The sequence below is a fragment of the Eulemur rufifrons genome, chromosome 7 (assembly GCF_041146395.1).
Source record: "Eulemur rufifrons isolate Redbay chromosome 7, OSU_ERuf_1, whole genome shotgun sequence".
NCBI lineage: Eukaryota > Metazoa > Chordata > Mammalia > Primates > Lemuridae > Eulemur > Eulemur rufifrons.
Genome location: NC_090989.1, coordinates 102,351,054 through 102,378,933, shown reverse-complemented (window position 1 = coordinate 102,378,933; position 27,880 = coordinate 102,351,054). Strand labels below are relative to the sequence as shown.

Below are 27,880 nucleotides of genomic sequence, written 5' to 3'. Positions count from 1 at the left end.
TGCAGTTTCCTCTAAAACTAAAAATGCATTTACCACATGACCCAACATTTGTATTCTTAGGCATTTATCCTAGAGAAATGAAAACCCATGTTCACAAAAAAACTTGTATGTATATATTCTTAGCAGCTTTATACATAATAGCCCCAAACTGGAAACAACTCAATGTCATTCAATGGATGAAGGACAAACCTTGATATATCCATACCGTATAATACTACTTAGCAAAAGAAGGGAACACATTAATACATGCAACAACTTGAATTAACCTCAAGAAATTATGTTGAGTGAAAACAGCCAATCTCCAAAGCTTACATAATATATGATTCTATTTATATAGCATTCTTGAAATAACAAAATTATAGATGTAGAGAACAGATTAGTGGTATCCAGGGATTAGGGATAAGTGGGGATAGTGGTAGGTTTGGCTATATAGGGATAGCAGGAGTAAGCTTCATGGTAATAGAACAATTCTGTATTTTGACTGTAGTGGTAGCTATATGAAGCTACACTTGTGATAAAATTGCATGGAATTATACACACACACACACTCCCTCACAAAACTGAAAAAATATGAATAAATTCTATGGATTGTACCAATGTCAGTTTCCTAGTTTTGATAATGTACTACAGTTATACAAAGTGTCAACATGAGCAGAAGTATGGTTAAGGGGAGACAGGACCTCCCTATACATTTTTTTCCAACTTCTTGTAAATATATAATTATTTTAAAATAAAAAGTTTTTTAAAAATCTGTATAGTATTTTTTTGATTCCTTCATTTAATAAATCTAGTCACTGAAGCTTTTTTCCTATTATTGTAATAGGAAAGTAAAGTCTTGTGAACTAATGATCACACTGTGTAACATCAGAATGCCTTGATAAGGTTATATAAAGAGGTTTCCTAATGACACAATGACCTAACATGATTTTAAATTCACTTGACTAAGATCACAGGACTAAAACCGACAGAAAAATTTTTATCAAGGTAAAGAAATTGATTACATAAAATTAATGCTACTAATTGTACTTGCACTAGCTCGTGAATTATATAATAGCACTTATTCTAAAAGCTAAAAACATATGTTGGCTATAAACTTTAACAATATTGCAAACATTTTAAATAACAAATATTCTAAAATATAGTGTGATGGGCTGAGTTGTGTCCCCCAACTCCTACCCAATTCATATGTTGAAGTATTGAAGTCCTCATCCCCAGTACTTTAGAATGTAACTGAGATGGGGTTTTTAAAGAGGTAACTAAATTAAAATGAGGTCATTAGGGTGGGCCCTAATCCCATCTGACTGGTGTTATAAAGGAGAAAGTTTGTACTCAGACACCAAGAGCCACCATGTGAAGACATGGGGCAGAAAGAGACCTAGAACAGGTCCTTTCTTCACTGCCCTCAGAAGGAACCAGTCTTGCTGACACCTTGATAAACTAGCCTCCAGAACTATGAGAAAATGTTAATAAATTTCTGTCATTTAAGCCACCCAATCTGTGGTTCTTTCTTACAGCAGTCCTAGCAAACTAATAAATAAAGTAAACCCCATACACATTTTATAATATTATTCAGCTCCTTTAAAAGAGTTGCATGTTAAAATTATGTTAGGTTTTAAAATAAAAGTACAAAACAGAAACAACATTCCCAGAAAAAGGCATTGCTTAATATTTTCTTGCTGATAATGTACGCTGAATATTGAATAGCAGATATGAGTGAAGTATTTCCTATTCTTCTAGTGAATGAATATTGTTTTATGTAATCAATATTTTTAAATTTAAATATTCATAGATTAGATTTTCTTAAACCAGAGCATATTTTAATAAAATAACTTTCAGATAACATTTTTTACCAAGGCAGAATATTTATCAGGTGAAAAATCAAATTTGCATCCACTCCCAAACTACTATTGACTATATGGCTCTTGAACTTTTAAAATTCAAATCTAGAATTAGACTTCAGAAATTTAGTCCATATTTTTCACCAAATTGATGAAATTGGGGATAGAATAGGCCTATATGCTTATCCTATTAAAAATGTTTCTTTCTTTTGGATGTATGTTTTAACTGTCTAACCTACTCTGACAGTAAAAAATATGGGGCTCAAAATGCCTGCCTCTGAAATGATGGCTGAGATAAACACATATTCAGTATCTTCAACTAGTGGTATATTAGGAACTAATTTAGAAGCTTTGCTCAACAATGCCTTTACTCATTTAATAGGTATTCGTTAAACTCCCCTTAATTCTAGGACATTGTGGTAGAAATTATGGGGGGAATGAAAGCAAGTAAGATATTGTGTCTGGCCTAAAATAATTTATAGTCCAATAATAGATCACATATATGCATGTGATCAGTGCAGTACAAATGGTGCAAATTGTTGTGAGTTCCAGGAAGATCAAGGTCATGTACAGTCCTGTCAGAAAGGATTTCTACGCAGAGGTAGCGTTTGAGCTGTGGTAGGCTGAGTGTGTGAGGATAGGAGGACCTTTCTCATGAAGTGATGCTGAGACAGGGAAGGCCCAAGGTGGGTATTATACAATGACAAGTATAGGTTGACCTGGTATGGATCATAATTTCTGAACCCTAAACTGGGACACATGATTGACAAGTATGAAATTGTATAAAGGCAAAGGTAGAATTGAATCTTTGATACCAGGAGTGCATAGGTACAGGAATGTTTACTTAACTCACTTCCTCTGAATTTACTTTTTCCTTACTCCATATTAGGAATGTTGTAGCTCCTCTTAGTTTTGAAATCTTGCTGTACTTTTCCATGTGTTAGAATATATTTTACAAATAAATTTGTATTGCAGGTTTTTATTTTAATGTCAGATAGAAAGTCACACTGACATTAGTAGTTATTTTAGAGTGTAGTGTACGTTAACAAAGTCAGCTTGCTAACCTAAGCAGTGCCATTTTGGCAAATGATAAATAGGTGACAGCATGTGTGTGCTCCTCTGCAGTGTCATTCTGACTTAAACACAGACAGATACGGGTATGTTTATTCAGCCATAAGAAGTCACCTTTATGGATACAGAAATACCCAGAAAGACTTCTTAGAGGTAAAGGAAAACTAACGTTATTTTCTTTAGCTACATTCTTTTTAAAACTTTAGCATATAGATATTTTTAGGGACTAAAGTTCTCACACAATCACTGGATTATAGGAGACCCCCACTTATTTGGTCCCTGCCAAATTATTTCTCCAGGTTTTCTATTTTGAGCAGAAACTAAAAGTGAAGAAGGTGCCAGAGCCCTTGTGCTCATGCCTCAGGTCTGTCATAAATGCCACTTTTTCTCCCAGACGTACTTTCTACCCACGGAAAGACATTTTGCTTTTCTCCCTTCGGTCCTCATTCCTGATCCTGCTCATCTCTTAAGTCATGCTCTTTTTAGTGCCTCCTGCTACCTCACTGCTTTACTTCTCCTGTAGCCATTTGCTGGCCTTATTTCCTCTGCTGCCACATCTGTCCTATATATCTTACTTCTGGGTTTCCCCCATGTGTCTGCTATTTCTGCTCTGGTGGCTCCAAGAGCAATAAACCAAGCCGACCTCTTTTGACATCCAATCATACGCTGAACCCATCACACAGCCCAGTCAGGATGGGCTAACCAAAGAAGGGAATGTCAAGTGAACCCTCTGGAAAAGCAAACTATCCAGATTTTCATGTAGATCACATCCTCATCAATTCAATTAATTGTGGTTGTACAGATTTTATAGTATTTTATTGTTGTTTGGTGTGTGTTCTTCTAATTTAATGGTAGGTTGAAGCAGCAGTGCAGAAAAGGATGAAGGGGGAGCTTGCTAATTATCATTCTGAAGGATAATGTGCTCTATGCATTTCTCACAAAATTATATAAAAGCACATTTAAATCTGAGTTGTGAAGACATATTTTTATTAAACTTAAGTAGATAGAATAATAAATAATTGCTCTGACGAATTCTGGTCTTATTTTAGGGGGGCAGAGTACTATTAGACTCATAAGATATATTAACTAATGCTTTCTGCCTATAAATTTATTATTTTTAGACCCTACATCCTTCCAGTCCTCTCTACTCCTACTATCTCTTCATAATATGTATAGAATCTATCCTAGTTACTCTCTTACAGATGCTCCCGAACCAGCTCATGTTAGCATATTTAAATTTACTTTTTTGATACATTTTGCAAGAAAACAATGTAATTTCAATAAAACCCAAACCATTACACAAATAATATGTTTTTATTTATGTAAGTATTTAAAAACAGGTTATATTGCCATTTAATGCAATTTAAAGGCTAAACAAATTACTAAAAGATTTCATGCATTATTAAGCCTTATAGCCCTTTTTCTCATTTCTTTTTCAGAATGGCTATTGAATTAAATTTAACCTTTTGGTTAGGTGTCATTATAATCTCAGAAAACTCAGCTTTCAATTTCCTAAAAGAAACTAATCAATTTTTAGAGAAATGTTTTATGATTCAATGTTGACTATTTGTAAACTTTGAATTTTCTTTACAGAAATAGACATACTAAATAAAAGTTTGACAGTGTCCCAGAAAAATAAACTGTGTCTTGAAGAGGAAATGAAAAATCTGAAATTGTTGTCAGATGCAGCCATACTGAAGTCTCAGCAGATTCAGACATTCAAACAACAGGAAGTAAACTTGCAAACCAGATGCTATGATTTACAAAAAGAAGTATTAGGTAAAGAAAATTCTTTTTTACCGTTGCTAGTAACTAGCTTTATAGCTATATAAGGAAATGTCTAAATTTTTTCTTATAATCACAACAGAGTCTTCATTTATTTTGTATTTGCAAATATGCCTAATTATTAGTAACTATGGTGATAACTGTGTCTGTGATCAATATTTGCTATCATTCCTTCCAATTTTACTATTTAGAGTGATAAGACTTAAGTGGATATATGAAACACATTTCGACTACAAAGTAAGATTTCAGAAAAACAGTGGAATTGACTTCAGTATATCTATGTTTTCCTATATTTCATTCTAAAATATTTGCCTTCTAAAATATTTGCCTTTCCTTCTAAAGGCAAATCTAAATTTTTAGGCAATCCTTAATTTTCCCAAATGAAAAGATTAAAAATTGTGTTTGGGGCACTGTGGGCAAAGTTTTTAAACATGTCTCTGTCTCAGAGGAGTGCATGCCTTGGCCATAAGGCTAAAGAGTTTGTACTTTTACCTGAAGATATTACGGAATCATTGAAAATTGGTAATCAGGAAAATGATACCATAAAAATAGTGGTTTAGAAAAATTAATCTGGGCTGGGCGCGGTGGCTCATGTCTGTAATCCTAGCACTCTGGGAGGCCGAAGCGGGTGTATTGTTTGAGCTCAGGAGTTTGAGACTAGCCTGAGCAAGAGCAAGACCCCGTCTCTACTAAAAAATAGAAAGAAATTAGCTGGACAACTAAAAATATATAGAAAAAATTAGCCGGGCATGGTGGTGCGTGCCTGTAGTCTCAGCTACTCGGGAGGCTGAGGCAGAAGGATTGCTTGAGCCCAGGAGTTTGAGGTTGCTGTGAGCTAGGCTGATGCCACAGCACTCTTGCCAGGGTGACAGAGAGGGACTCTGCCTCAAAAAAAAAAAAAAAAAAAGAAAAGAAAGAAAAAGAAAAATTAATCTGTTAGCAGTGAATGGAGGTTAGAGCCAAGTGGTCATTAGGAGAGATTAGAGCCAAGTAGTCATTTAGAAAATATCTTTGCCAGTAACCCAATCCCAAAGCTAACCTGAAATAGGGAAGGCAACTCACATTTTTTAGGTCCTAAGTGTTTAACTTTCTGTTTCTGGCTTATGTCATTTAACTTAATATCCACCATTATACGCAGTTCCATCCATGTTGCTGTGAATAATAGGATTTCATTCATTTTTGTGACTGAATAGTGTCCCATTGTGTATATATATATTAATACCACATTTTGTTTATTCCTTGTTAATTTTTAGGAGCATTTTGTATATTATAGATGTTAATTATATTCTATATTCATTTTTCTGTAATGTATAATTTTCCTATTAACTTTTTAATGGTAAATTTTATAATATCAAAGTTTTTCATTTTGGTATGATCAAATTATCTTTCTTTGTTTATATAGTTAGTCTTGGTTAAAACAATCCCATTCCTAGATAGTACATATAGCCCTGGTTTTTCTTTCACTTAATTCATTAATACATATATTATAGAATTTATTTTTAATATGGTATGAGATATAGAGGTCCAGATTTATTCCTTTCCAAATGGGCTGCCAGTTGTGTCAGTATTATGTATTAAATAATCCATCCTTTCCCCACTAAATAGAACTACTATTTGTCATATGTTAAAATTATATATATATACAGATGCTCCTTGACTTACAATGGGGTTATATCTCAATAAACTCATCCTAAGTTGAAAATATCTAAGTAAAAAATGCATCTAATGCTAGCAACACAGCAGAGTCCCCAACTTACCCATGGTTCAACTTACAATTTTTTGACTTTATAGTGGTGTAAAAGCAATATCCATTCAGTAGAAACCATAACCCCATCATAAGTCATAAGGAGCTTCTCAACTTACGATGGAGTTACATCCTGATAAACCCATCATAAGGTCAAAAAAATAAGTCAAACCATTGTAAGTCAGGAACCATGTGGACTAGCAACTATTACTCTCTTCTGTTCTATTCTTACTTTTTAAAAACATTTTTGGATACTTACCACTATACAAACAAGGATGTTCTTATTTTTAAATATATATTTGCAGGCAGTTATTCTTCCATTTGAACTTTAAGATAGTTTTATTTACCACTGATCCAAAGGCTCTGCGAGGTACGTAGTAAAGTTTTTCTCTCTCTAACCTTTATACCTTTCTTACATATTCATAGGCAGTTATTCCTCCACGTAAACTTTAAGATAATTTCACTCAATTCTAATCCCAACAGGGATTCTAATTGGAATTGCATTATGTTTATATACTAATTTTTGAGAGAATTGACATTTTCAGTAATGTTGTCTTTTTAATATTGTAAAAGTCTTCTCATTTAAGAATATGATTTGTCATTCCATTTTTCTTTTTCTTTTCTTTTTTTTTTTTTTTTTTTTTTGAGACAGAGTCTCACTCTGTTGCTCGGGCTAGAGTGCCGTGGCGTCAGCCTAGCTCACAGCAACCTCAAACTCCTGGGCTCAAGCAATCCTCCTGCCTCAGCCTCCTGAGTAGCTAGGACTACAGGCATGTGCCACCATGCCCGGCTAATTTTTTCTATATATTTTTAGTTGTTTGGCTAATTTCTTTCTATTTTTTTAGTAGAGATGGGGTCTTGCTCTTGCTCAGGCTGCTCTCGAACTCCTGAGCTCAAACGATCCACCCGCCTCGGCCTCCCAAGTGCTAGGATTACAGGCGTGAGCCACCATGCCAGTCTGTCATTCCATTTTTCAATGTTTTTGTTCTTTCATAAAATTTTATAGTTTTATTAAACCTTTTCTTTTTCATTCTTATTAAATTTATTATCATTTGCCTCTTTGTGTTTGTTGATAGATAAAAGCTATTGAATTTTGTATATTTGTTTTATATCTACCCACTTTACAAAGTTCTCATATTTATTCTACAGTAGATGTTTTTTATTAGTGACTCATGGATTTTCTAATTATACAATAATACCACCAGTGACCACACCCCCCAAAAAGAGTTCATCGCTCTTTTCCAGTGTTTGTATCTGTTTTTAATTTTCTTATCTTGTTCATATCTTATTAAATTCATTTGAACTTCTGAGACTCTGTTAAATAATAATGGTGACAGTGAGCATTTTTCATCTAGATCCTGATTTTAGTTGAAATTATTTGGTGTTTGGCCAGTTGAAAGTATATTTAGTATTTGTTTTTTGGTAAATATTCTTTATTTTTCTTCTATTGCCATTGTACTTAGATGTTTTATTAGAAATGCTTTTGGATTTTGACAAATGCCTTTTCAACATCTATTGATTTATAGTATGCATTTCTTAATAATGGGGATACATTCTGAAAAATGGATCATTAGACAATTTCATTATTGTGTGAACATCATAGAGTGTACTTACACAAACTTAGATTATATAGCCTACTATACACCTAGACTATATGCTCCTAGGTACAAACCTGTACAGCATGTTACTGTACTGTATACTGTAGGCGATTGTAACACAATGGTATTTGTGTATCTAAACAAAGAAAAGGTACTGTGAAAGTACAATATAAGAGTTAAAAAAAAAAAAAGATACATCTGTATAGGGTGCCTATACTGAATGGAGCATGCAGGACTAGAAGTTGCTCTGGGTGAGTCAGTGAGTGGGTGGTGAGTGAATGGGAAAGTTTAGGACATTACAGTATGCTACTGTAAACTTTAGAAATGCTGTATACTTAGGCTATGCTAATTTATTGAAAAATATTTTTCTTTCTCTAATAAGTTAACCTTAGCTTACTGTAACATTTTTTACTTTATAAACTTTTAAACTTTCTTTTTAATTTTTTTTTATTTCAGCATATTACAGGGGTACAAATGTTTAGGTTACATATATTGTCTTTGCCCCACCCAAGTCAGAGCTTCAAGCGTGTCCATCCCCCAGACGGTGCACACCACACCCATTAGGTGTATATATACCCATCCCCTCCACTCCCCTCCCATCTGCCTGACACCCAATGAATGTTATTACTATGTGTGCACTTAAGTGTTGGTCAGTTAATACCAATTTGATGGTCAGTACATGTGGTGCTTGTTTTTCCATTCTTGTGATACTTCACTTAGTAGAATGGGTTCCAGCTTTATCCAGGATAATACAAGTGCTGCTATATCACCATTGTTTTTTGTGGCTGAATATTATCTCCAGTGAGAATGACTTTTATCAAAAGTCTCAAAACAATAAATGTTGGTGTTGATGCGTAGAGATAGGAATGCTCATACACTGCTGGTGGACTGCAAACTAGTACAACCTCTGTGGAAAGTAATATGGCTATATCTCAAAGAACTACACGTAGAACTACCATTTATTTGATCCAGCAATCCCATTACTGGGTATCTACCCAAAACTTTTAAAATTTTTAATAAACTTTTTGACTCTGTAATAACACTTAGCTTAAAACATAAACACTGTACAGTTGTACAAAAATGGTCTTTCTTTATATACTTATTCTATACATTAGCCTAGGCCTACACAGGGTTAGGATCATAGATATCACTGTCTTCCGCCTCCATGTCTTGTCCCACTGGAAGGTCTCCAGGGGCAATAACATTCATGCAGCTGTCCTCTTATGATAACAGTGCCTTCTTCTGGGATAATTCCTGAAGGACCTGCCTGAGGCTGCTTTATAGTTAACTTTTTTTTTTTTAACAAGTAGAAGGAATACACTGTAAAATAACAAAGTATAATATAGTAAATACATAAACCAGTCACATAGTCGTTTATTATCATTATCAAGTATTATTATAATGTACAGAATTATATATGCTATACTTTTATAAGATTGGCAGAGCAGTAAGTTTGTTTACTCTAGCATCACCACAAACGTGTCAGTAATGTGTTGTGATATGATGGCTACAATGTCACTTAGGTGACAGGAATTTTTCAGGTCCATTATAATCTCAAGAAACCACTGTCACATATACAGTCCATTGACCAAAACATTGTTATACAGCACATGACTGTAATAGCATGATTTTTTGTCCTTTAACCAACTTATAAAGTAGATTAGTGTTGATAAATTTCCCAACAGTAAAGCACCTTTGCTTGCATGGCATAAACCCTGCATTCTTTCCTTTTTTATATATTGTTTTCTACATGATTATATTTTATTTATAAATTTAGTACCTATATTCATGAGTGAGATTGGGCTATAAAATTTTTTTTGGGGGGGCACTAACTTTGTCAGACTTTTGTATTAAAATTAAGTAAACTTTTCAAAATAAATAGGTTTAAATAACATTGGATTATCTGTTCTTTAAAAGTTAGATAAAATTCCACTATGTACCCAGCGTTTTAAGGTAAAATTCAATTTATAAACTAATCTGATTTATGCCTCTTTCAATGGGAGTTATAATACTTAATATTTCCAAAGTTTTCTGTGGTAATACAACTATTTAATTTTTGCTTCTCAGATTAGTTTTGATTATTTTTATTTTGAAAGGAAATCATTTATTTTTCATAAATTTAAACTCTGATAGCCAAAAGGGGTATGTAATACATGATTTTATTTTTTAAATATCTCCTTTATCTATAGTTATACCTGATTTCTGATTTTTAATCTTGTGTATTTTTGTTTTATCTTTTATTATTAATCAGGCTTGCCAGATCTTTTCCTTTTCTTTTTTTTTTTTTTTTTTTTTTAGTCTTTTCAGAGGCCTAGCTTTGGGATTTTTTTATGCTTTCTACAACCTTTATTTTATATAATATTATTTTTCACTTCTGTACTTATTAATTCCATTTTCTCAGTTTCTTTTGGTATTTTGTTTTTATTTTTTAGCCTTCTGAAGATGAATACTGATTTATTTATCATCTTTTTTTAAATAATAGAGGCCTTTAAGGGTATAAATTTTCCTATGAGTAATACTTTCTCCGTCTGATAGCTTTTAATGTGAAATTTTCTTCTTTTGGATACTCTCTAAATAATCTGTTATTTCTCATTTTTTCTTTTACTGAAGGGCTATCCAGCAGTACATTTCTTAATTTCTAAGTAGTTAATTGTTTTGGAGATTTATTTATTTAATTGAGGTATTCTGATTAAAGAATGAGCTTGTTAAGCTTTTCTTTATGTTGAATACATGATTAAGTTTTGTAAATGTTCCTTCATAATATACTATATGATATAATTTTCTACTTGATGGATTTAATGTCTTAGCTGTGTGTACAATTCTTGGGATCCTTTCTCTCAAAAAATGTAAATGCCAATGCATTGGCTCTTAGCTTATAGTGTTGCAGATGAGAAGTCTACTACAGCTCTGATTCTTTTTCTTTTAAAAGTAACTCTTTCTTGTACCTGGAAGCTTGTTAGATTTCTCAATCTATTTTTTCTTTTTTCCCCTGGTTTTTAGTGGACCTCAGGAGCATTCAATTGGATTATTCATAATCCTTGGTTCATGACAACACTCAGGCACTGGCTAGGACTTCACATGCAATGTTAAATAGATTGGTGATAGTGGGTATCCTTGTCTCATTTACACTTTTATAAAAACACACTGCTAAATCATTTTTGTGTTTAAACAGAAATCCTAATTAAAATGTAAAAGTATCTTGAACTGAATGATAGTAAAAATACTATATATCAAAACTTGTGGGATGTAGCCAAAGTAGTGCCTTGAGGGAAATATACAGCCTTTAATACTTATATAAGAAGAAAAGAATAAACTCAAAGAACACAGAAGGAAAAATATAATAAAAATAAGAGCAGCAGTCAGTGAAATAGAAAACAATGATACAATAAAGATCAACAAAATAAAACATTCATTTTTTTTTTAACCAACAAAATAGACAAACCTCTGGCAAGTTTAATCATAAGAATAGAGAAGACACAAGTGAACAATATAAGGCATGAAAGAGAAGCAATGACTACAGATAATAGAAGAGTAAAAAATAAGAAAAGAGAATGCTCTGAGCAACTTTATGTCAACAACTTTGAAATCTTGAATGAAATGGACATATTATTAGAAAAATATATCTCACTAAGATTAACTTAAAAAATCAAAAGGTCCTATAACTATTAAATAAATTGAAGCAGTGTCTTCCTACAAAGAAAGGCCAGATGATTTTACAAGCAAATTCTACTAAACTTTCAAGGAACATAGGATCCTAATTTTATGCATTATTTTTGAAGCAACCAAAAATTGGAGTACATTTCTCAGCTCATTCTGCAAGGCCAGAATAACCCTAACAAAAATCTGACACAGATATTAAAAGAAAGGAATATAATAGGTCTGTTTATATTATGAATATTGCTGTGGCAATTCTCAACTAAATAATAGTAAATTGAAACCAACAGCTTTTCTTAATACTGAGTACATGATCAATTCTTGTAAATGTTCCTTTGAAATATGAAGTAAAATGCAATTCTCCACTTGAGAATTCTTACAAAAACTGTTTAAGGTAGGGACTATTATTATATCCATTCTATAAATAAGAAAACTAAGGCCAGATAAGTTAAATAACTTCTCCAAGGTCACACAGCTAGTAAATATTAAAGCCAGGCTTTGTACCTAGGCAGGCCAGTTCCAAAGCTCACTGTCTTTTCGACCGTGCTATATGATAATAGTTGCTGACATTTACTGAATACGGGCTATTTTCCAGGCACTGTACTAATTTTTGACATACTTTATCTCATTTACTTCTCAAATAGCCCAGTGGGGTAGGTACCATTATTATCCTTACACTGCAAGTGAAGAAATCCAGCCTTAGTCAAGTTAAGTTACCTGCTTTAGGTTACAAAGCTAGTAAGCAACAAAGATAGGATATGCCTTAACTATGGCAAAACCTAGATTAAAGAAATTAAATGTCCCATTTCATTTGATGCCTAGTTTATAACTAAAGCCTTGTATGCAGTGTTGAATGCTCTTTCCTTTGGAAATTGGCATACTGGAATCTGGAAGTCATTTATTTGAGGACTTTTGAGGGAACTGGAAATGTGTAATATTTATAAGAAAAGGTGCCACTGTTTTTTAGTGGGCTGCCATGTAGAGAAGAGAATATATTTAGTTTCTTTCTTTCCAACCAGTGCAATTAGAACCAGGAAGTTAACATTTTAGGGAAGCAGATTTTAGAAAATAATTTTGCCTTAATAAAGCTATTTAACAATATTAGGCTGCCTTATAAAGAAATGAGCTGAGTCTGGATTGTTATCTTTCAGATATATTATAAAAGGATTTCCAGGTTTGGTGGGAAGTTAAACTAGGTAGCTTAGAATTCTAAGATTCTAATGCTTCAAATGGTTTTTTGCTAGTGGGTATAGTATAAGGAATGAGCAAATCAGGTTTTTTTTTTCTTTTTATTTATTTATCTATTTCTTTATTTCAGGATATTATGGGGATACAAACATTTTGGTTACATGTTACGACTTTGCCACACCCAAACCATGATTTGGAAACTTTGAGTGTATTCAAAATTTTATTCAAATAGAATTCTGTGGTCCCTAATCCCTGGGCTGCAGCCCAATACCAGTCTGTGGCCTGTTAGGAAATGGGCTGCGCATCGCTGCCTGAGCTCCACATTACCCTCCCCCACCCACAACACACCCACTCTAATCCCCTAGTCCGTGGAAAAACTGTCTTCCATGAAACCAGTCCCTGGTGCCAAAAAGTTGGGGGCGGCTTATATGGAGTTTTGATTTTATGAACTAGAAAAAGCAGGGAATTAATGTAGCAAGTTCTATCTAAAGACACTCTTGCATTCCTCAGAAAATTGAAATTCTTTTCTCATATCCTGGATTTTCCTCTTGAGCTGGAATGGTGGCTATGGGATGGCCCCCAAGGTTATAGATTCCTGGAAACTTTTTAGAACTAGAAGCTGTATCTAGCTAGATAGAGATACATTGAAAACATGTAAGAGTAAGTAGCAGCAAAAATAAACTCGTGGAATTTATTACATTAGGAGCTGTTAACGCTGACGACATAAATCCATGTGAAATTCCTTAATGTATGAACAATAGATTCTCAGAGAAACTGATATTTTGGAGTTTAGCTTTGACCTTTTTTCCCCTCAAAATAAAACGCTGTCAAAACTAAATATTTCTCATATTTATAAGATCAATGAAAAATAAAACTACTAAGATATTGATTTTTATGTATCAGATTAAATTGGTACAGTTGTTACAGAGGATAGCTTGTCAATATCTGTCTGAAATGCAATTGCACCCCCCCTTTGGCCCTGTAATTCCATTTCTAGGGATTAACATGTAGAGATGCCTCCTTATAAGTGGAAATAACAGACGTCCAAAGCTATTCATTGAAGCATGGTAATAGCAAATGATTGCAGGCAACCTAAAAAATTAGATGAGTAGTTAAATTAACTGTTCAATATTCAAACAGTAGATTCCACGTAGCCATAAAAAAAGAGCAAGTTCCTTGTCTATTGATATGGAGAGAACTCCAAACTATATTGTCAAATAAGGAAAGCAAGACACATAATTTTGCATATGCACCATGACACAACTTTTGTAAAAAAGAAGTGAAATGTATTTGTATTCATATTTACTTATACTGTATATAAATTTTTAACATCTTTGGATATGTATACATAAGAAACTAATAACAGTGTTTACCTATTTGGGGACAATAGGAATTGGGTAAATGAGAGATAAGTGAGGGGAAACTTTTTTTAAAAGTAAGCTTTATTTTTTACAGCAATTTGAGATTTATAGAAAAAATGAGAAGGTACTATAGAGCGTTCTCATATACGACCCCTCCCCTACAATTTCCCCTATTGTTAACAATGTACATTAGTATGGTACATTTGTTACAATTAATGAACCAATATTGACCAATCATTATTAACTAAAGTGCATAGTTTATTCACATTTCCTTAGTTTTTGCCGAGTGTCCTTTTTCTGTTCCCAGATCTCATCCAAGATACCACATTACATTTAGTTGTCATGTCTTCTTAGGCTCCTCTTTCTTTGTTTTTGATGTCCCTCGTGGTTTGAAGGTGTACTGGTCAGGTGTATTGTAGGATGCTCCTCTATTAGATCTGTCTGATGTTTTTCTCAGGATTAAAGTAGAGTTATGGGTTTGGGGGAAGAAAAGCATGGAAGGCAAAGTGGCATTTTCACCGTATTTTGTTAAGACTAAAAACTATCAACATAATGTATGACTATTGATGTTGACCCTTGGTTAAAGTAGTATTTGTCTGGTTTCTCCACAGTAAAGTTATTCCTTTCCTGCTTTCCACATTGTACTCTTTGGAAAGAAGTCTCTGTGTGTAACCCAGACTTGACTCGGAAGTTATGCTCCCTCTTCTCTAGGGAGGAGCAGCTACATAAATTATTTGGAATTCTTCTGCATGGGAGATTTGTTTCTTTTCACCATTTATCAATTTATTATTTGTATGAGTATAGACTCACAGATATTTATTTTATACTTAGATTATAATCCAATACTGTATATTTCATTAATTTTTTAGCTCAAATTTTCCAATTTTGACCATTAGAAGTTCTTTTAGTTGGCTCCTGTGTTCCTTGGACATATTCCCATCAATGGGGGGGTGTGTTGTTTTTTTTAAACACTTCCTGATTTTCTGGCACTACAAGAACAGCTCATCTTGTATATTTCCTGCCCCAGTCCTAGAATTAGCCATTTCTCTAAAAAGCCCTGATTCCTTTTATTGGAAAATCATATTCAAGATCTGGGTTCTAGCTGTGTTTATTAATACTGGGGTTGTTATTTCTTTTAGGCTCTCTCAGTTGACAGAGAAAAGGAATATATATGTGTACACTAACCTGTGTATATATACATACCTATAAATATTTCTATATGTAACCATCTGTAACTATATTAAGCTAAACATGAGTTCTTACTGATGTTAGAACTCTATTACACATGGATCATTCTAGCCTCCTCAAGGGGCGAAATTTTACTATATACTTCATATCTTAAAGACTACTCTGAACTAAAATGTATTAGCTATTTATAAAATTAAATACATTTATAAATAAAATAAAACTCTGAATAGGCCATGCTATTTATTGTAGACTTAAAAGGACAAAAATATACATTCTACACTTAAAGCAGTTTCCCATAGTGCAGTTCTTCCCCCAAATCAAGGCATATTGTTCTTGTTTCCCTTCTATTTAATCTTTTTATTCTAGCTTATAAATTAAGCAATTTCCTTGAATATTTTTGTTTCTTAGATGAATAGTAAAACATCAGAAGACATGATACAGTATCTTATATTGTAGAATCAGAGAAGGGTTAAGTAATAACCTTTCCATATTTGAAAAAAGAAATGATTATGTGTATGGGATTTGTGGAAATAATAACAACAAGAAGAGAAGAAATGGAAGACATGTTCACACCTGGGACCCCGCTCCCACCCTGTGCCAGTCACTTGACTAACACTGAGCATTCGACTAATTTTCTGTCATCTGATCCTCAGATTATCCTTATATGAAAGCTTTTATTATTCCTGTCAGATATAGAGAAAGTAGTCCATGGTCACCCAGCTGAGATTCAAACCCAGCTCAAAGCCTGTGTTGGCTCATTAACCATGTCAATGAATTCCAAAAAGGCACATGAAAACACTGCTCCCCTATTTCTCTACCTAAAAAAAAGGTAGGGGTGGGGGAGGATTTCCCCCTTACAAAAATAGATCATTGACCTAGTAAATCTGATAAGAATTTAAGCTAGGGCCATTAGGATAGTGTTTTCCAAAATAGCCTCACCACAAGAACATCTGGGCTGTGAGGATTCAAGGAGAGGGTATAGGTGGGTGAGAATGGGAAGGCTGAGTAAGTATAAGGGACTCATTAAAAATGTGCATTCTTGGCCGGGCGTGGTGGCTCACACCTGTAATCCTAGCACTCTGGGAGGCCGAGGCGGGTGGATCACTCAAGGTCAGGAGTTCCAGACCAGCCTGAGCAAGAGCGAGACTCCGTCTCTACTAAAAATAGAAAGAAATTATCTGGCCAACTAAAATATATGTAGAAAAAAAAATTAGCCAGGCATGGTGGCACATGCCTGTAGTCCCAGCTACTCGGGAGGCTAAGGCAGTAGGATCGCTTAAGCCCAGGAGTCTGAGGTTGCTGTGAGCTAGGCTGACGCCACAGCACTCACTCTAGCCTGGGCAACAAAGCAAGACTCTGTCTCAAAAAAAAAAAAAAATGTGCATTCTTATACTTCTGTCCCAACGTACTGAATTAGATTGTTCAAGACTCTTTATTTTTGATAAGTAGTCCTTATAACCAGGCAGGTTTGGTACTAGCTTAAAAAAATAATAAGGAGGGAGTTCCAAGATGGTGGAGTGGTGGTGACGGCCTGGTTCTGCGCTCCTGGTGAGGAAGGCATCGATCCGGACCTGCCACAACGCTAGAGGACTGCTCCCACACAGGAACAGCGGTGTGAATCCATGGAGAATCAGCGTGGGACAAACAAAGCGAGTGAGGTCTGAAATGAACGAAAATTAGGAATGCGGGATTCTGCAGAACGTGGGACAGACACTAGCCAGCGGAGCGCGGGTCGACTACACCCGCCCCCAGCCGGGGCGGGTGTAGCCTCTTGGGAAAGCGGCTTGCTCTCCTCAATGTCCTCCGCTCCCAATTGAATAGAACCCTGTCCCAGGCCAGCACAGAATCACTGAGGGATACGTGGGACATTGTAGACAGGAGGCTTTTTTGCGAAATTACCTTAGAACCTGGGGGATCTCAGCTGAGACAGCGCTTGGCGAGGAGGGACGGATCTGCACCAGGACGGAAAAACACAAAAGATTCCCGGACAGCAAATAGCGTTGTACCCCGTGCTGCCTTTTTTGGCAGCTCTCCAGCCGGTCACCCCCGGTGCGTGTCCTTGCTGGCCAGCACCCGGGCAGTGATGGTCTCTGCCTGCCGGGGAGCCGGTCCCCTCCAGCCCCGGAGATCTGCAGGCGCCATCTTGAAAATGAGGGCGAAACCACTCGGGAGCCATAAAGTGCCGAGCGACTCTCTCTGCCCGGCGCCCTCCGCTGGTCTCTGAACCAACGCCAGCAGTGCGGGATATGCATGAGCATGCTGGGCAACAATAAATGGAGCGGCTTGGACACTGGAGCAATCTCCGCCGGGGCCGCGCTTGGGGTGAAGGGGCAGAGCTGCGCTAAGGTGTAAAAAAAAAAAAGAAAAAAAAGAAGAATAATAGGCTCGCCGAACTGTATGTTTTGTTCTTGGTGAATTTTTTCTGGGTTTTTTTTTTTTGCGGCGGCTCACGAGCCGGACAGCCTCGGCGGGCGCCTTTGCTCTCTGGGCCTCTGGCTGCTGCGCCTTTTTGAGCACGGAGACTGGATCCCCACCATCCTCGGAGCTGTGCGGGCGCGCAGACGCCATCTTGAGATCCACTGCGAAACCGCCCGGGACCCAGCCGGGCGGGCGTGAAGGGGCGGAGCTGCACTAAGGCGTAAAACAAAACAAAACAAAAAATCATTGAGTCGCTGAACTATATACTTCAGATTTGTGTATCGGTCCACTTTGCGGTGTGGTGTGGTGCTATGTAGTTTGTTGTTGTTCATTTTTGTTGGTGTTTTTGGTGTTTTTTGGTTTGGTTTTTTTTGTGTTTCTTTTCTTTTTTTTTTTCTTTTTTCTTTTTTCTTTTCTCTTTCTTTTTCTCCTCTTTCTTTTCTTTCTTTCCTTTTCTTTTTCTTTCTTTTTTTTTTCTCTTTCTTTCTTTCTTCTCTCTTTTCACCTTCTAACTGAGGACCCACGGTGAGCTTCGGAACGGGCCAGGTCCCTGGCTCTGGTACATACCGGATCCTGAGCAGTCACCCCCAGTGCCGGCGATCTGCAGGCGCGCAGTCGCCATCTTAGGGCCCACAGCCAAGTCACTGCGGAGCAATAGGGTACAAAGAGGCTCCCTGGACGGCCTCCTCCCCTGGTCCATGGACCTTATATAGGGGCCCCGCCCATGTGTAATCACTGAATACTTCTCCAGAAGCGAGAGTGTGGAACCTGATCCCTGGGGACATTGGGCCAAGGCAGACTTTTGCCCGTGGGAGCTACAGCAACTGGGGCGCTGAGCAAGCGAGGGTACCGTCCTCTCCCCATAGCTAGTATCTTTCCTGCGGATAGAGACAGAAACCTCCCCTATAGAGGAAGAACCAAAGGGAAAAAAACAAACAAACAAACAAACAAAGAGAATTTCGGTCTACTATTAGTGTGGACCCTGCCTGCCTTCTGAAAGACCACAACACAGTGTCCTAACTCGCCAAAGCGGTCTTGGATCACTCCAGTCCTCTAGGATTGGACCCATCAGAAGCAGTCCCCCAACGGAAACAGAAAAATCTCTAAACAATACACAATAGTCTCCCCCTCTTGCCAAAAGAAGCAATATACCTAGACTGCTTCACAGCCTAAGAATAGAGCACAAAGAGTGCTGTTAACCAGACTAAATCTATAAGAAAAGATCCAACGATTAATCTAGATGGAAAGGGCCCAGCGAAAAAACACAGGAAGCACAAAGAATCAAACAGAAAGCTCACCCCCAAAGAGAAATACCAGCTCTCAACCATTTGACACAAACCAGACTCAAAACACCAACATGTCACAGGAAGAATTCCAATTATGGATCATAAACAAGCTGAATAATATACAAGAATCAATAGATAAACAACACAAGGAAAACACACAAAAAAAATACAGGATTTGGAGGAAAAATTCACTAAGGAAATTGAAATATTGAAGAAAAACCAAACTGAACTCCTAGAAATGAAGAATTCACTCAGAGAGCTACAAAACACTGTGGAAAGTCTCAAGAGCCGGGTAGATCAAACAGAGGAAAGAATCTCAGAAATTGAAGATAACTTCTTCCAACTAAATAAGTCAGTCACAGAGATAGATCGAAAAAGTAAGAGAAATGATCTGAATCTTCAAGAAATGTGGGATTATGTGAAGAAACCTAACTTGAGAGTTATTGGCATTCCTGAGGGTGAAGAAGATAATAAGCAAGGGTTGGACAAGCTATTTGAAGACATAATCGAGGAAAATTTTCCAGGCCTTGCCAATAGTCTAGACATACAGATTCAAGAAGCTCAAAGGACCCTTGGGAGATTCATAGCAAATAGGAAAACACCACGCCACGTAGTCATCAGGCTGACCAAAATATCCACTAAAGAGTCCCTTCTCCGAGCTGTAAGGAGAAAGAAACAAGTAACTTACAAGGGAAAACCCATCAGAATTATGCCAGATTTCTCAGCTGAAACCTTACAAGCAAGAAGAGGTTGGGGCCCCATTTTCACGCTTCTGAAACAGAATAATGCCCAGCCTAGAATCTTGTACCCAGCTAAGCTAAGTTTTCTATACGAAGGAGAAATCAAGACATTCTTAGATAAACAAAGGTTGAGGGAATTCACCAAGACAAGACCAGCCCTCCAAGAAGTACTCAAAAGAGAATTACACACGGATCAGCACAAGAAAGATCCACGAATGTAAAACTACTCAAGAGGTAAAGATCAAATTCCAGATACCACAATGGCTCAGGAGAGAAAACATTGCAATGAAGTTCTAGCCAACAAGCTGAACAAAAAACTGTCTCACTTATCAGTTTTCTCAATAAATGTGAATGGCTTGAATTCCCCGCTCAAGAGACATAGACTGGCCCAATGGATAAAAAAACACAATCCAAGTATCTGCTGTCTTCAAGAAACTCACCTAACCTGCAAAGATGCATTTAGACTGAAAATAAAAGGATGGAAATCGATATTTCAAGCAAACGGTAACCAAAAGAAAGCTGGCGTGGCAATCTTAATTTCCAATAACTTAGCTTTCAAACCAACAAAAATAATAAAAGACAAAGATGGCTACGACATACTGATTAAAGGCACAATTCAACAAGAAGCCATGACTATACTCAATATATATGCACCCAACCTAGGTGCACATAGATTCATAAAGCAAACCCTACTAGATCTCAACCAAATGATAGATAACAATACTGTAATAGCTGGAGACTTTAACACCCCACTGACAGTACAGGACAGATCCTCTAAACAGAAAATAAACAAAGACATAATGGACCTAAATAGAATGCTAGAACAAATGGGCATGGCTGACATCCCTAGGACATTCTACCCAAAGTCCACAGAATATACATTCTTCTCATCAGCTCATGGGACATTCTCTAAGATTGACCATGTCCTAGGACATAAAGCATGTCTCAAAAAATTCAAAAAAATAGAAATTATACCATGCATCTTCTCACATCACAGCGGAATAAAAGTAACAATGATCACAAACAGAAACCCTCACTCTTACTCAAAGTCATGGAAGCTAAATAACTTTCTCCTGAATAATTATTCTATAAAGGAAGAAATCAAGATGGAAATCAAAAATTTCTTTGAATTAAATGACAATGGAGATACAACTTATCAAAATCTATGGGACGCAGCTAAAGCAGTCCTGAGAGGAAAATTCATATCCATAAATACCTATACCAAAAAGACAGAAAACATGCAAATAGACAACCTAACGAATAGACTCAAAGAGCTGGAGAAAGAAGAACAGAACGATCCCAAACCCAGCAGAAGGCGAGAAATTACTAAGATCAAATCAGAATTAAATGAAAAGGACAACAAGGAAACTATAAGAGAAATTAATAAAACAAAAAGTTGGTTCTTTGAAAAGATAAACAAAATAGACACACCCCTGGCAAGACTAACCAAGAGCACAAAACTAAAATCTCTAATAACCTCCATTAGGAACATGAAAGGAGAAATCACAACCAATGCTACAGAGATACAAGATATCATCTATGAATTCTACAAAAATCTTTATGCACACAAACTGGAGAATGTGGAGGAAATGGACAAATTTTTAGAAACACATAGTCTTCCCAGGCTCAATCAGGAAGAAATAGAGTACCTGAACAGACCAATATCAAGAACTGAAATCGAAACAGCAATAAAAAACCTTCCCAAAAAGAAAAGCCCTGGTCCAGATGGGTTCACACCTGAATTTTACCATACATACAAAGAAGAACTGGTGCCCATCCTACATAAACTACTCTCCAATATTGAGAAGGATGGAATTCTCCCCAACATGTTCTACCAAGCCAATATAACATTGATACCAAAACCTGGAAAGGACGCAACAAAAATAGAGAACTACAGACCAATTTCTCTCATGAATATAGATGCAAAAATTTTCAATAAAATACTAGCAAATCGAATCCAAGTACTTATCAAAAAAATAATCCACCACGACCAAGTGGACTTCATCCCCGAGATGCAGGGGTGGTTCAACATACGTAAATCTATAAATGTAATTCACCACATAAATAGAAGCAAAAACAAAAACCATATGATACTCTCATTAGATGCAGAAAAAGCATTTGACAAAATTCAACACCCTTTTATGATAAAAACGCTTAACAAAATAGGCGTTGATGGAACCTACCTAAAAATGATACGAGCCATATATGACAAACCCACAGCCAACATCATTCTGAATGGGGAAAAACTGAAAGCACTCCCACTTACAACTGGAACCAGACAGGGCTGCCCACTGTCTCCATTACTTTTCAACATAGTATTGGAAGTCCTTGCGAGAGCTATCAGGCAAGAGAGCAGAATCAAGGGAGTCCAAATACGGAAGGAAGAGATCAAACTCTCACTTTTTGCTGATGATATGATGTTATATCTGGAAAACCCCCAGGATTCAACCGTGAGACTCCTGGAATTGATTAATGAATATAGCAAAGTCTCAGGCTACAAAATTAATATACACAAATCAGAGGCATTTATATATGCCATTAGCAGTAATCGGAGAACCAAATTAAAGACTCAATACCCTTCAAAGTAGCAACAAAGAAAATAAAATATCTAGGAATATATCTAACTAAAGAGGTAAAGGACCTCTATAAGGAAAACTATGAAACACTGAGAAAAGAAATAGCAGAACTTGCAAATAGATGGAAAAATATACCATGCTCGTGGATTGGAAGAATCAACATTGTTAAAATGTCTATACTACCCAAAGTGATCTACAGATTCAATGCAATCCCTATTAAATTACCAACATCATTCTTTACAGACATAGAGAAAATAATTATACACTTTGTATGGAATCAAAGAAGACCCCGTATAGCAAAAGCAATTTTAAGCAACAAAAACAAAATGGGAGGTATTAATTTGCCAGACCTCAAACTATACTACAAGGCCGTGGTTCTTAAAACAGCCTGGTATTGGCACAAGTTCAGGGACACAGACCAGTGGAACACAACAGAAAATCCAAATATAGAACCATCCTCATATAGTCACCTAATTTTTGACAAAGTGGGAAAGAATATACTCTGGGGACAAGAATCCCTATTCAATAAATGGTGCTGGGAGAATTGGTTAGCCACTTGTAGAAGACTGAAACAGGACCCACAGCTTTCACCTCTCACAAAAATCAAATCACGGTGGATAACAGACTTAAACCTTAGGCGTGATACAATCAGAATTCTAGAAGACAATGTAGGAAAGACTCTTACAGACATTGGCCTAGGCAAAGAATTTATGAAGAAGACCCCCAAGGCAATCACAGCAGCAACAAAAATAAATGAATGGGACATGATTAAATTAAAAAGCTTCTGCACAGCGAAAGAAACAGTCCAGAGAATAAACAGACCACCTACAGAATGGGAAAAAATTTTTGCATACTACACATCAGATAAAGGACTGATAACAAGAATCTTTTAGAACTCAGGAAAATCAGCAAGAAAAAATCAAGCAACCCTATCAAAAAGTGGGCAAATGACATGAATAGACACTTCTGGAAAGAAGATATAAGAATGGCTAACAAACATATGAAAAAATGCTCAACATCCCTAATCATCAGAGAAATGCAAATCAAAACCACAATGAGATATCACTTAACCCCAATGAGAATGGCCTTTATCAAAAAAACCCAAAACAACACATGTTGGCATGGGTGTGGAGAGACAGGAACACTCATACACTGCTGGTGGGACTGCAAACTAGTGCAACCCCTGTGGAAAGCATTATGGAGGTATCTTAAACAGATTCAAGTAGACCTGCCATTTGACCCAGCAATCCCATTACTGGGCATATACCCAAAGGAAAAAAGGTCATTCTGTAACAAAGACACATGTACCCGAATGTTTATAGCAGCACAATTCACAATTGCAAAGATGTGGAAACAACCCAAATGCCCATCAATACATGATTGGATTAGTAAGCTGTGGTATATGTATACCATGGAATATTACTCAGCTATAAGAAATAATGAAGATATGACATCTCTATGGTTCTCCTGGAGAGAGTTGGAACCCATTATATTAAGTGAAGTATCCCAAGAATGGAAAAACAAGCATCACATGTACTCACCAGAAAATTGGTTTCCCTGAACATCACCTAAATACACATCTGGGAACGACACCAATCGGATATCAGACTGAGGTGGGGCGTGGGGGAGGGGATGGGGGTATGCCTACACAATGAGTGCATTGCACACCGTTTGGGGAATGGTAACACTTGAAGGTGCTGACTCGGGAAGGGGGGGTGGGGGGGAGGGACATATACCTACCTGATGGGTGCAATGCGCACTACCTGGGGAACGGACACGCCTGGAGCTCTGACTTGGGGGTAAAGACGGTAGGTACATGGGCAACGTATGTAACCTGCAATTCCGTATCCCCCATAACAATAAGATACAAAAAAATAAATAAATAAATATGAAAAAAAATAATAAGGAATGTAGGAAAATGATATTCACGCTATAGCATAGTAAAAAAAAAAAAAAGAAATGAAAATAGAAGTAGCTTACGTTTTCAAAAAGAAGTGCATTTGTGAATTTTCTCAGTTGCAAGCAGCCAAAACTAACTCTAATTCAAATAGCAAAGGACTTTATTGAAAGGATATTATTTAGATATTTTAAATCTCTGAAAAGGTGGAAGAACCAGGCTTGGAAAGTAGTTAGGAACCCAGTAAAGCGAGGCTGCCAGATTCATAGCCAAAAGCATGTCACAAAGAACTATCTGGTGCGGATGCAGCTGTCCTTAAGACACTGGACACCTACCTGACCCGCCTCTTCCTCTGGTCCTGATACCAGGTGATCCCAGAATAAATTCTCTACTGCTTCAGCTTCTTGGTGTCACTTGTTCTTGGAGCAGATCTTGGGGAAAGTACATATTTTTATATAGCCTATAAAGGAAGAACCATGTTCAGCCACCTAGCCATTGCATATTTAGCCTGTGTTATTACAGTGATGTGTTTCTGCTATAAAAATGGCAATATATACCTTTAGAACAGAGTAGCAAATCTAGAAGTAGAATGAGATTTTAATATATGATCATTAACAATAGGAAAAAGCAAAATTATATAAGTAGTATAGAGATAACTAAAGTAAATAAACCAAGTACACCAAAATAAACCTCAAATTACATAAGGAAAAACAACAGGAAAACTAGCACAGCACAAATAAGATACAGAACGTATTCTAATTATGGAGGGATAAAGCAGCACTTTAAAAATTGCAAAGGGTAAGATTGACAGATTTTGCCTATTAAAAAAAGGTAGAATTCGTGAGTTAAAAAACTGCCAAACAACCTGAATATAGCAGACTGACAAAAAGTATTTGTATCGTGTATGATTTGCAAAGGGTTAAAATCCGTACCATATAAAGGATTTATTCAACTGTAAGAAAACTCCAAGACCCCAAGAAACAGACCATTAACACAGGAAAAACACATAATAAACAAACACAAAATGTTTAATTATTAATAACTAAACAAAAATCTTACCTTTTAAATTAGTACAAAGAATTTAATGGTAAGGTTTTCCTTCATTTGGTAATATAAATGGTTACTATATTTTTTTAACCCATAGAAATGTTTGTGATCAAGTAATCTCCTTCTCAAGAATTTGTACTTAGGAAACAAGCAGAAGAAAAGTATTTATGTGAAAAGTTAATACTTATAATAGTGAATGATTAGAACGAATTTCATTCCCAACACTAATGAAATGAGTAGTAAATTATCACATACCAAAATTGAAAACATTATACAGAGTTAAAAATGAAAGTATGAACACTGAGCATTGACATAGGAACATGCTTATGATCATGTTACATAGTAAAAAACAATCCACAAAATTGTATGTATATTATAATTATGTCAAAGTAGGTATATTTGTGAATAGAAACCAGAGGGAATATGGAGATATGAAAATAAATTTTAGGGTGATGGAAAAGAGTGATATTTTTCCCTTTTTAACTTTTTTCTGATGTTAACACTAAATAAACTTTCTTCAAAAACGAAAAACACCACCTTACACATCTTTCAAGATTTAGCTCCTGCAGTAAAAAACCTCCCCCAAACAATATAGTACTAATTAGCGACAGTTTTTATATTCATTAAGTCCTCACTTTCATTAAGTGCCGTCTATATCCAAATCAAAAGTACAGGTGAAGACTGATCTATTCGGTCTTCCTGCAGAGATTGTGCAGTTAAAGATGGAACACAGACTCTTCTGAGGGGCAGTGTAATTGCAGAGCAAAGAGCAATATAATTCCAAGACTAAATTATGACTTCATTTTTGCTGCTGGTATTGAATAGATTCACTCCATAGGTAACACCCAAACTATGTTAACAGAAAAAACATTTTAAAAGGCTGTTACATTTCTCTTGGTTGAAACCATTTAAAATGGTAGTCACAGTGACAGGATTATTAGAGCTACTCCCAACTAGGGATAACAAGCGCCACATTCTGTGTACCTATCTGTGAAGGATACCAGATTGCTTTTTTTCTTTTTTAATTCAGTAACGATCTTACTCATTGCCACGTCAGAGTCTCAGTGTAGAAATTGTCAAAGCATTTAGAAAAATGTTCATAAAGGTACCTCTTGCTTTATCCACAAATACCTTTCTGGTGAACCGACTGCACCAACATATTGTTTATTTCTAATTGATTTTGCAAGTATTTACAGTGATTTAGGAAGGCTATAGAACTACAAATTCAGGAAAGGCAGTAAAGTTTCTATCTCAGGTTTTGCAGGGTTGTATCTCAAACTAGTTATACTTTCCTCTTCCCACTAGGGGCCATGGGGGACTTTCTCAGGTGTTCCCACCGCCAGTGCTCCAAGCCTGCCCCTTTTCTCCCCTCCTCTCTACTACCTGTTTTCTGCTTTTAATAATCTGATTTTATCTCTGCCCACTATCCACTAACTTATTCACTAGCCTCCTAGCACAACTCATCTGTTCCCACCTATCAGCCCTGGGCTGACTGTGTCCAGGGATTGATTTCATTTTTTCAGCAAGTAATTTATTGGACATCTACCACATGCCCCCCAGTGGGCCTCATCTTCACTTTGACTTCTAGTTGTAGGTGTTCTCCAACTCCATGGATTTTCATGGGACTTCTCACTTCCTAGCTTCACATGGGTTGTATGTGCAGGTGCTCTTAACTTTAGCAATTCTTGGAAGAATTATTTTGTCCTCTGTATTGAGAATATTCCGTGAATTTCTGTAACTCCAGTCATGTTGCCCTTCAAATTATTTTGTTTTACTTTTTCTATCATCTTATGACATTTACTTTCATAATTTTTATGAACTTCAACTATCTTCTTAAATCTGGCTTATTTTAAATGTATGCCTAATTTTTGTTACTAGCCAATTAATATCTAAAATTTTCTATTATCTTGATAATTACCATCTATAGTTTTTCCAGATTATTAATGTTTTTCAGAAATAATGTCAACCTTTTGAGAAGAGGAAAAACCAATATGTTGCAGTGAATGTCCTCTGCAGATGCATCACTGGATTAACATAATGGGCAGAGCATTTTAGATTTTCTTTGGGGAAATCAAAATCAAAAGGGCAGACTGATACACCCCTCATCTCTTCTTTCTTGTGTCTTGTTTTTAAGAGCATAATTTTTTAAAGAATATAATAGAAAGTATTTAAGTTCACTTTTTGATATGAACTTTGTAAATGGCTTATTTTAATTAATAATCTTAAATCCAATTCTAAGCATTTACATTGTTTATACTTCTTTCCAACAAGCCATTTTACCAGCCTCTCCACAGTTGTAGAACCAGCTTTAAGTGTTAATTATCTATTTTGTACAATTTATAAAGTCCTGAAATTCCTAGAAATAACTTTTAATGATTACAGAAATGCTTTAGAAAGTATGACCGATTGTGAAAAATTTATTCTGAACTTTCTACTACTTTCAAATATTTTAGGGGAGGTGAAGCATATGCTCATTTAAATTATCATCT

General features: G+C 35.9%; 1 protein-coding gene across 1 annotated transcript in view; it reads left to right on the top strand.

Moving 5' to 3' along the window:
• The window catches only part of LEKR1 (leucine, glutamate and lysine rich 1), a 175,705-nt gene that overhangs the window by 70,933 nt on the left and 76,892 nt on the right, over nt 1–27,880 (top strand). The window contains exon 5 of the mRNA XM_069473050.1: nt 4,503–4,688. Within this exon, the coding sequence (XP_069329151.1) occupies nt 4,503–4,688 (186 nt within the window). The remainder of the gene's footprint in view (nt 1–4,502; nt 4,689–27,880) is intronic.